The 11,482-nt window shown below is 42.7% G+C and overlaps 1 protein-coding gene across 1 annotated transcript in view; it reads left to right on the forward strand.

Annotated features, from left to right (window-relative positions):
* The first annotated feature begins 710 nt into the window (after nucleotides 1-710).
* tspan9b (tetraspanin 9b) overlaps nucleotides 711-11,482 on the forward strand; it is a 20,459-nt gene continuing 9,687 nt past the window's right edge. Inside the window, exon 1 of the mRNA XM_050038196.1 lies at nucleotides 711-869. Within this exon, the coding sequence (XP_049894153.1) occupies nucleotides 813-869 (57 nt within the window). The 5' untranslated portion in view covers nucleotides 711-812. The remainder of the gene's footprint in view (nucleotides 870-11,482) is intronic.

Consider the following 11,482-nt stretch of genomic DNA (forward strand, 5'->3'; position numbering starts at 1 on the left):
TTACTAGGCTGGGATTCAGGTTAACCACCTTGATGGAACGGAGTTGTGGCTCAGGTTGATGGAACGGAAACTGGAGTTTAGCTCGATGTATCAGGCTTAGCCAGAACCATGGTTTCCATGGTTACTGATGTGAGGCTAATCTTAGCCACTTTGATGGAACAGAACTCTGGCTCACATTAGCCAGACTTGGCCATTTAAGCCTGGATTTGACTTTAGCCTGCTTGATGGAATACCCCCCTGGTTTCGTTTTGAGTTTGTGTTTTGGACATGAAGCGTTTTCCTGTCTGATTTAGCCTTTGTTTTAATCAATAATTAAAACTGTTAGTTTTAATTGCTGTTGGTTTCCTCTTTGTTGCTCTGTTGCCTTCAGACAAACTAAACACTGTTTAAAGTCAAGTTATGAACGACATGGATCAAAGAGTTATGGCTGTTAATAGTTTTTATGAATTAGGCTAGCAGCTCTGTCAAAAACGGACAAGGTGTGTATTCTTATTAGTTTAAGGGACACTTCTGAAGCGTGCTGCGGCACATCTGCTGGAATTACAAGAATTGTCCTCTAGTTTGCTTGTGCCTTTGGCCGTAAAAGAGGAGGTAGGGAATAAACAAAGGACACAGAGAAGGAGAGGAGCAGGTAGAGAAAGAACACAAGGGTACAGGGAAGGAAAGGAAAGGAGGAAGGACTAAAGGGACGCACCCTCAGTGAGAGGAAACAAGTAGAGCAGGCTGGTCTGTGGGAGCTCGTGTCAGTTGAAGGCAGTGAGTCGTGAAGTGAGGAGCTGCTGAGGAGGACGGAGTGAAGACGAATACGAGCCATGGCTGTGAACAGATGCATCAAATACCTTCTCTTCTTCTTCAACCTTCTGTTCTGGGTGAGTCTGAGAAACAAAACTGAAGTCATTTAACATGTTTTTAAAAATGATGTCAAACTTTTGAAGACTTTGACTGACAGGAGTTGTTTTGGACACGTGTTCACGTTTCATCTCATTTTTATAGATGATGTTTAAATCATATTAATCTTGTTTCAAAGAGTTTCTGAGTCACAGGTTGATTTAGTTTGTCACTGGAGGAGTTTCCTCTCTTCAGTTGTTCAGTCAGTGAGTGTGTTACACTGGGCTTTAAAGCTAATATGTGACTTTGTATTGAAACAGTGGTTTATTAATATTGTTTATTTGCCTCTTTTCAACCATTTTAACTTGTCTGTAAGTTGATCAGGTGCTTAACAGGTGTTTTATATTTGATCTTTCCTCTCTTTCTCTTTTACACACATTTCTCATTTCTCTCTCTGTACCTGTTTTAGTCGAGCAGGTGTTTCCTCGTTTGATCCTTTTTAACTTTTGTGTTAAGTTTACATGTTTCAGTTGTTAGTGTGTAGCAGCTCTAGTGTGACCACCATTGGCCTCCCAGTGCTTTGTACTTTCTCAGTCAACCCGTCAGTAGCGTAGAACAGGTTGTGTGGGCTCTCCATTATCTCCCTGCCTCTCCCTCCACAAACAAACGTCTGCTCAGTTTCAGGGCGTGGCTCAGCGCTCAGCCTCCCATCATCATGTCTGACATCTGCAGCCTCGTGTTACTCCTCAGCCCGTGATTAAATTTTAAATGTTGCATGTAAATGCTGGAAACAAGTTGGACAGAAACCACAGCCGTTGCTTCACAGTCCTGTATTTCCTCACATTCTCCGCTGGGAGTTTCCCATTAAAACTTAATGGTCCATGTTGGTTAATCTATAGCTCGACTCAGACATAATGGAATAAGTTGCTACACACAAACCTGACTGTACTTGTTGTAGAAGGTTTGTTGTAACAGTGCTGTAGAAATGCACATGGGATTATTCTTAAAGGAGGAGGCGGCTCATCAAACCAGATGTGGTGGTTTTATCAGCAGGTAGCGCGGGAACGACAACCGCTCAAAAGATTATCAATCAAATGACTTTGGAGCTGTAGGAACGTTTATTTTTTATGTCACTATATTGTTTAGGACGGATTTAGACCAGCAGTTTCCACTTACTTCCAGTTTGTGTGCTAAGCTAAGCTAAAGACCTTGGTACGCTTCAAAAGGAGTGCTTGTTGGATCATCTAAAGGCCTCGTCACACCAGAGAGTGGCACTGTGAATTAATCCATGTGTCATGGTGACAGTGACCGCTCACAGGGCAGCTTGGTGAAATACTTCGAGCTAACAGCTGAAACACTAGTCAATCAAAGTATCTCTCAGATTGTCTTTCTACATTATATTTTCTATAAAGTCTCTAGCCCCTTTCACACTGCCAGATTTTCGGCGAATGTTGGGCCGTTTTGCCGGCAAGCTGCGAGCGTTTAGACATACAGAGCCACATTGGCGAGTTGATCCGAGGGGCCCAATTTTCCGCCTCGTAGGGTAGACATATTGGTGGAACCCTTTTAGTTTAAACAGACCGAGGCAGCCTTCCGCAACGGGAGGGGCTGTTGATGACTTGTGAGAGGAGCTGTTGATGACACCGCACCTGCGAGCCACTGGCGGTGGATAAACAGGAAACAGCTGATAGCAGGAATTAGCGAGCAGCTAGTAGCAAGAGGGAAACACAAACCTGACAGACACTGTAAAGATGAGCAACTGGGGAGACAAGGAATTGCGCGCCCTCCTTGTCCTCACAAACGAAGAGGCCATTAACCGTCAGATGACGGGGACGGTGAAGAACGGGCCGACTTACGAGAGAATCGCCGAAGGACTGACCAGCCGCGGCTTCCCTCCCACGTCACTGTTTACGTCACACGCTGAGCTACACGTTTTGTTACTTGCTCACGCCCCCCATTGCCCCGAAAAAGGCACATTCTGTATAAACAAAAGTAGGTAGGCGGCATTTTGCTGCACTCCCTGATTTTGTTTTTATACTGCCAATGCTGAAAAAAGACTGATTGGGCTTTCCTGCTAATTTGCACAACTCCTGTTTAAAAGGGCTGTTGAAGAGGAAAAATTAAAACCATTGCCAGAGAATGTTGGACAAGGACATTTTTATGAAGTGGTTGTGTTGAAACTTTACATCTATTTACCTTTCAACGACCCTGTGGTTAACATGAGCAGGTTCAGGGACAAATACTACTTGATTATGGTGAGGAAAAAAATCCTGTTTTAAATTAAAATACCTGCTTTAGGCGGTAGAAGCCTGGCAGGAAACTCAGTGATGTCTCAGGAAAAAACAACATTTTTGTGGCACGATCCCAGCAGAATCGGAACGTGCATATTCAAAACCTGCTAATATCCAAGTCTTCATAAAGTTTAAAAGTCAGTTTGTTTCTCTCTCCGAGCAGAAATGTGGACGTTTCTTGTGGACACATTTCTCCACACCAACCTTCAGACTATTGGTTCGTGTACAACGTGTCCATGACAACGCAGAGCTGAACGTAAAGTAACAAGAAGCCTGTAAAATGTTAATATGTGACGAGGTCAGAGTGAGAATGTGTTGGTTTCAGCCTCTGCCCATCAGATATCTAATAATTGTAAACTGAGAAACCAAGTAAGTAGTGTGTCATTCCTTAACTCTTAATTGACATAGTTAGAACTCCTGATATTCAGTGATGGATCTTGGTTTTGAAGTCCCACCACAAGATCTGCAGTGACTCCATCTGACCACCCGAATGAAGAATATCAGGCTGTATCACTGCTTTGTACAGAACAAGACAAAAAGCTGGTGTCACTGCTGAAGAGTAGCCCATGGACGCTTTTGACGTTCTGCTAAGTCCTCACTTTGCACGTTGTAGTGTTATATAAAATATTCTGTCATCAGCACATGTGGACACATCAGCAGAAGTTAGATTGTTTTGTGTTTGCTGTGGTTCATTGGTTTCTCAGCCTGTTGCTGCTCTCCTGAGGCTCAGCTCTCTTTACTTAAATTAGGATTAATAACTTAGAAAAATGGAAGTCGTCCTTCTTGGTTTTCTGTAAGAAATCATCTTAAATCCAAAGTCCAGCTTCAGCTCTGTGTTTAAAATAAACCTGCATCACTTCTGCTGCCTGCTGAGGTTATTTCAGTCCTTCTCTCAAGTTCCCAGAAACGACATTAAATCGATGTTAACCTGATTCTACCCACTCAGTGGGACATGGTGGACATGATGTGTTTACCTAATGATAATGGGATGATGGCGAGGGTGCGGCAGGATTCATTTACTGTAAAGTTTTTAACTTGTGGCTCTGCAGCAGCTTTTAGTTGCTAATGATGCTTCGACACACGACTTTAATGATCTCTGGAGTCAAACATCCATTTAGTGGCCCCAGTGTCTCCTGACAGGGGAGAATACTGTGTCAACTTGGATTCTGACTTTGTTTTTCAGTCCAGAAAAGCATCAGTGATCAGTGAAGAGGTTTAAAGTGTCCATAACTTGCTTTCTGTGCTGACCCTTGATCAGTGGCTCTCAGTATTCTGCATGTAAAGAACCCCTGAACTGATACAGATTAGTTAACGGACCCCCACTGGTAAGATTTCACTTCAGGGACCTCCATCTGTTAGATGGGATTAAGACCAGAATTCTTTAGTTGTCAGCCACAGTTGAGGAGATGATCCTACAGGAAGTAAAGCCTGAGACAAGAGTAATCGTGATGCGGCACTGCTCATGAAATCAAGACAATCGTTCAGTTTGTGATAAAAGCACCAGATTTGGTTCAAATATAGCTTAAGATACTGTATTTAGAAGACATCTGGATATTGAGGCGACCATGGCGGCAAAATCCAAAATGGCCACCACCTGAAAACCATTTAAACTGTAACTTTTGAACCACATGAACCACAAAAGAAAGCTTGGTGTCTTTTACCCCTCATTTGCATATTTCCAAGATGGCGGTCACCTAAAATACAGTTGTTTTTTGTTTGTTTTTTACTCTTTTTTTTACTCTGTGATGCCCTGATATCCAGATGTCTTCTGTATATTTTAAGCTATGTATACCAAATATACCAATATACCAAATTTGGTGCTTTTATCACAAACTGATTGGTCAGATCGCCTCACTATAGAGGGACTATTACTAGTACTTCTGTTCTTCTGTAGTGAATTGAATAGTGAAAATAAAATATTCCCCATTTTTCTGGGGACCATCTGGAACTCCCTCCCCATTCTCATTCCCAGGTTGTCAAATACTGAAGCTTTTTGTACCCCTCGGTGTCTGACAGCAACACAAACGCTACCCCTTAGTGTCTCTTTGTGATGCACAGCTGAACACGTTGTTACACATGGTTAATGCTGTGGAACAGTTGTGGTTAGGTTCAGGCTACAAAACTTCTTGATTAGCTTTAAAAAAAAAAAAAAAAAAGATTTTTTGCGTTAAAGTTACGACATTTGTTACGTAACGTGACATAAACACTTGATGTCAGTGCACTATGACCATATGTAAATTATGTTGGGGTTTTTTTTTTGGTTTCACATGGCCAGCCCGGTCTCATTCCGAAGTCGTCAAATACCGCTGCTTTGTCAGTGGTTTTAGCATCGAACACCTGACACCAAAAGCCACCTGTCCTGGTGGTATGATAGCCTGCCATCAGTTGGTGACGTGGCCAGACGGAACTTTTGGCAGTGTGGTTGGCCGTACGGCACCTGCCATGGCAGCATGATATGCATGTTGGATGGTGTCAGGTTGAAACACTGCCAGTAACGATGTAATATAAGAAGCAGGAAAGTCCGTATAGGGCAGGCAGGTGGGAGGGGTGGTGGATAGGTCAACAAATTCCGGACTTTCACCAGGGAAGATGGTGTTTCCTTCTTGTAGAGCCAAACCTAACCAAGTGCTTTTGTTGCCTAAACCTAATGTTGGTAGCAACATCTAGGAATGTCAACAGCAGACACAGAAGGATACCTAGTGCGTAATATGTAGACTTAAAAGGCCACTGACAAAGCGGCAACATCTGACGACTTGGCATGAGAATGCATGGGGCACCCCAATCTCATCCCTAACTCCTCAAATACAAACACGTGGTCAGTGGCCTTCGGCAGCAGATACTGACACATCAAGGCGCTCCTTAGCAACAATATGAGATGCACCGGGTCCTGTAAAAACGGCAGTTTACTTCAAAAAAGGCACACTACATGTTACAAACTTAAATTTACACGCCGCCCCCAAGCATCCAAAATTGATGCTGGAGGGTACCCAGAGCGTCATAGTTTGACACGTAGGGCCGCTGATCAAGTGTTTGACAAGTTGGGTGTGAGAATGTGTTGACACGGGACACAAACTGCAGCCTCCTGGGTGAAAGTCCAGTTTCCTTTGACCCTGTACAGACTTTCTTGCTCTTAATACTACGACAGTTTCTCTCAGCATCAAGAATGGCTGCGGATGGGTTAACCTTGGAGACAGAAAATGCTAAAGGGTGTCTTTGGTGTTGATAGCACATGCAGAGGGCTGTGATGAAGCGTCAGTATTTGATGACCTAGGAAAGAGAACGGGCTGAGGTCGTCCCTGCACCCCTGGTTGAGACCCGCTGCCCTACACTAACCTTCTGTTTCTATTGTAAAGTTTGAAGAGGAGCTGTGTTAACGTTAATTCCAGCTTGTTAGAGGCTTGACAGTGAAACAGGAACCTGTTAATATTTGTTTGTTTTGCCAGTGCCTGCTGATTTCTTCTGTTCTTACTCAGCTGTTGCTCAGCAGGATCTTTGTCTCTCTCAGTTGTCAGTCTGGTTGAACCATCGAACAGCGTCATATTCTCCATGTATTAAAAAAACCCATCTGTTTGTAAAGAGGACTTTCTACAAACTAAATGCATCAAAGTCCATTCAGACATTTAAAGGAATCCTCTCACACATCTGACACTTGCTTTCAGGACATTACAAACTTCTGAACTGTATTTACGTACAGTGTAACTGAATAATTGTCTCTCGCTGGTTCCTCTTGGCATCTTGAGACCTCTCAGTCTGTCTGCGGCGCTTTCTGTGGCTTCACAGGCGAACTTCTACAAACATGTTGACATCTTTTCAAACAGCAGTGCTTTCACGGCTTGCACGACAGTAGAGATATAAACAATTATGCGCGGCTCTGTCTCTGTACATTAACGCCTTTTAGCAGAGTGCTCATATACTCCATGAATAATAGATGCTGCTTTCAGGGACCATTCTTGCACAGGAAGAGGACGATCCAGACAGAAAGAAAACGTGCTGCAGCTCTGCAGCAAATCATCATTTTTTACATTAAAAAACATATGATATGTGTATATAATGAGACTTAGTACCACAGCTGACTACTAATATACCCAGTACTATACAAAGTACATTAAACTTTTGCTCCATGTTGATGAACTACAACATAAAAAGGCTCTGACATGATCATCATTCTTGAACAATATAAAGGAGCTGTTCTGCACACGTACGTTCAGGACTTTTAGACCATGATATTTCTACTTTTACACACCATCCAGTCGCCAAACAAAAATGCTGTTATGTTTCTGAGAGCCACAGTACGTTACATTGCACATTTCTAAAGTGACTTAGTATATGAGCTGACTTTGTCATGTGGAGGTGGAGGATGACATAACACCTAGGGGAGACACCTGTCGCTGTTTTTCCACCAAGGATAGTGCCATTTTTACGGAGACATTACTGTGTTCTCTGCCAGGATAGTTCCCCCCAGGACCGGGTATTTTTAGAGTTGGCGGTGTGACTTTGTAATGAAACAACACCTGCGCTTCCTTCTACAGAGCGGTGATGTATAGACAAATAAAATGGCAACCGCACAAACGTTTGTCTGGATGGACAATGAGGTGGAGCTGCTACAGTAGATCTACACTTTGCTGGAGAAGCATTGATAAATTCAACAAACAGAGCTCGGGAGTCCGCCATTGTTGTTGTGATGGTCGACTTTCTCGCATGCATCTATGATGCGCATGTGCGAAAAGTCTCCGTTTTCAGACAAACTGTTTAATGCAAATGTACGTGACAACGGAGACAGTACTGTTTCCAAAAAATTGCACTCTGGAACCCGTTTTCAAAATGTTGTGTTTTCAGGCACCCAAAACGCTGCTGTCGTGTTAACGATCGGCCAAAACTAAAGTTTACCGTTTTCGGTTCCAATCGTTGTCGTAGAAACAGGACCAAAGCCATAACCTGATCTTTTCCAACCATAACCAAGTGTTATTTGTGCCCAAATCTAACACATGGTAACCATAGTATTGTTGAAACTTATGGAAGAAATATTTGCAGAAACCAACATTTTTTTCTGGCCATTGGGTCGTAACTTGAGTAAAGGATCTAAGTCTCTACTCTAAATATATTTCTATACTGATGTTGGTTGATAATCGAAGAGAAAGACATTTCCAGAACACCTGCCATGTTTTTCATCATCATGTATTTCAGTCAGGTTGGTGTCTCAGTAAAGCAGAGGACTGCCGATCATCATCAGAACCTTAGCCTGATAGAGACAGTGTCTGTCTGAACTTACAGCCACAGAGACGTCAGGGGCCCTGGACCCTGTGGGTTGTCTCTGACAGGCTCAGTGGGCTTGTGTGTGTTTGTGTGTGTGTGTGTGTGTGTGTGTGTGTGTGTGTGGTTATGACATAATGATACTCTGATGGATTTACAACAAGTCCAGCAGATCAGTGTGTGTATGTTACACAATGACTTATTACCACTGTGTTCTCTGCTGCAAGTGAGTCACAGCTGAGGAACGAGTCGCCCACTCTCTGGTTTAACTGACAACATGAGCGCCCTTTAATTATTATGATTATCACAATATTTGTTACTTAATACTCAAGACTGAGAAATAATTGGTGTGTGGTTGACAATCGTGACCTCAACAACATGAATGAAAGGACGAGAATCCAGATCCAAACGTGACAAACATATTTATATTGTCTGATTTAGACACAAGACAGAACAAACAATAGGCGTAAGTTAAAAGACAGGAAGAAGATACTTTAATCCTGATTAGCTATCATTAAAAAGTATTAAAGGGACAGTTTGGATCATTTGAAGTGGGGTTGATTGAGGTTCATATCCATCGTCAGAGTATTGACCTATGCTAAGCCACGCCCCCTCCACTCACTCGGACAGACTATCAACATTCAGTGACTGGCGCTATGGCAGGTGTCACAGTACACGGCATTTCACAGGAGGCAATTGATGATTTTTGGGGACATAATGATCAGATGTCATTGAGAAGTAACCAAAAGGGCCTAAACTACGCATTGGAGGGATATATTCATCATTTTATTGTTGAGAAGGTCGATGAAAAGCTTAAATTACAAGCCAAAATTTACAGGTCACAGTGTACGCTTGTGAACCGCATCTGGTTGCCGTCACCATCAAAGACAACAAGTTAAAGTGCCACTGAAGTTAAGGTTTTTGGCTCAGAATATGAGAAAAGGATAACGGCCTTTTTACCATCTTTACCAAGAGTGTCTCTCCGTTAGTTTGGTGCTACAGTATTTACACTGAATCATTCAGCATAACGTTTGCCAACCTTTGTTATCTCTGCCATTACAGATAAGTTAATGAAGCTAAGCTCCAGAAGTTAACGTTAGCTTAACTAGAGCCCTTTGGACAACAGCTAACAATGATGTACGATCACCAAAGTACAAAACTAGAACAAAATAGGCTAATGAACTCCCAGCAAACAAGGTGACATGATGAACAACGCAGCTAGGAGCTAACGTTAGGCTAACTTTAGCTAACGTTAGCTAGAGATGTTAAAGATAACTTTATATTTCTTTCCAGCAAAGTGACAATATGTTGCCTCAAACACAATGTTGACTTACCTTAGAACAGATGTAGACATCATTGTTAATCTTATTCACGTTGAGTTGATGTTGTGGTCTAACGTTACCACACAACTTTATCCAAAGGAGACACTTTTCTCGGTTGAGATGTGGTTTAAAGTGTAAAAAATACACCTGGTCGCCCAGCCTCTCAGGATACCTTGTGTCAGAGTTGCATGTACCCCATGCACACCGTTTGACCATTTTTAAACTTCAAATCTCAGAAAAAGCTCATAAAACCGAACAAACTGACTTTCTGTAATGCATTTCAATGGACGTCCAGGCAGAGAATGTCCCAGTGTATGGGAATGGCTATACGCACTGTGATTGGCTCATCGTGTTTGAGGGCGGGACTTAGCCATAGGTCAGTTACACACAGTAGATGTCAGTCAGCACACCAGTTTGGAGAAGCAGACTGGAGTACTGACACAGAAGTGAAACAGGGGGCAGCGGCAAAATGTATTTTAGCTGTCTAAAAAAATCAATGTCAGTTTCTTGCAGTTTCTTGAAAATGCTCTAAATATAGTGTACAGTTAAACTCATTGATTTTACATTTAGCTGCTGCACCTGTTCACAACAGGACTTTGTTTAGCTTCTCCAAGTTGGGGACGTGCCGACTTGACACGTACTGTTTGGACAAGAACTTCATACAACCAAATGATCCAAGCAACACCTCACTCTGACCTTGTTAAAACAATAATGGCGACCGGCTACATATCATGCCGACGTGAAAGGACAGCTTTCTTCGTTGGTGTCTGACACTGGAAGTCGCTGACCAAGTGCCAGTATTCAACGACTTCAGAGCGAGACCGGTTGGACCCTAGCTATCCTTTTAACTTCAGTCTTATAAATATTCATCTGAATAACTTTGCCCCCAGTCAGCTTTGTTCTGATCAGTTGTAAGTTTGTGATCCTTCCGTCAGCTCTTGGTTCAGAGCCGACGTGCTGCTGCGAGCTCAGAGGGTGTGTTAGTGTGTCAGACCTGTTATGTTGCTCTGCAGGTTTCTCTCTCTCTGTGTGAGTTCATGTTACTGTGACTCAAGTTTTAGTCGCTCTGCAGATGTTTAGGTGATAACAAAGATCCACAGCTCTGTGCAGACGCTTTTCATTCAGTGTTTGTGTGGTTTTTTGGGACCCGCCTGCAACTGTTGGCAACCAGCTTTAAAAGTAAACACCAGCTTTGTATGGGGTGGGTTTTTTTCCTGGTGATAAGCAGGAAATCTCTCCTTCACTGTAGAGTCTCACATCCAGTAACTGAAAACCACACAGTCAAAGTCCTGCATTAAACATGTTCCTTCAGTCAAAGTAGGAATGTATCATCAGTACAATGAAATAAATCTACAGACAAAGCAATGATAAAGAGGTCGTCTTTTAAATATGTGGTAAAACCAGAAGGATCCTGAGCAGCTGGAGCAGTTTCGTTAACGTCAAAGGTTTTATTTCATGAGGGCTGACATCTCGACATCAGACCCAGTGTGAGCAGACTGATGGAGGTTTGTTCCTCAGGCAGTGTTTCCACCAGCAGCTTCGTGTTTGTCATTCAAACAACCTGAGCTGTCGTTCCTACAACACCCGAAACTCTCTGACACTAAAGTGGAAGAGTTTCTGTCTGTGCCCTTTGATTTTCTCTACAACCATTCATCTGATTCCTCTCACACTTTTATTTATGTTATCTTACTATATAATGTGGAAAACACGTTTTTCTCCTCACTGACTTGGTCAATCCATGTGAAATTTGGCACAGTGGTAGAGGGTCATGGGAGGATGCCAATGAAGCAA

The sequence above is a fragment of the Epinephelus moara genome, chromosome 24, assembly GCF_006386435.1.
Source record: "Epinephelus moara isolate mb chromosome 24, YSFRI_EMoa_1.0, whole genome shotgun sequence".
Taxonomy (NCBI): domain Eukaryota; kingdom Metazoa; phylum Chordata; class Actinopteri; order Perciformes; family Serranidae; genus Epinephelus; species Epinephelus moara.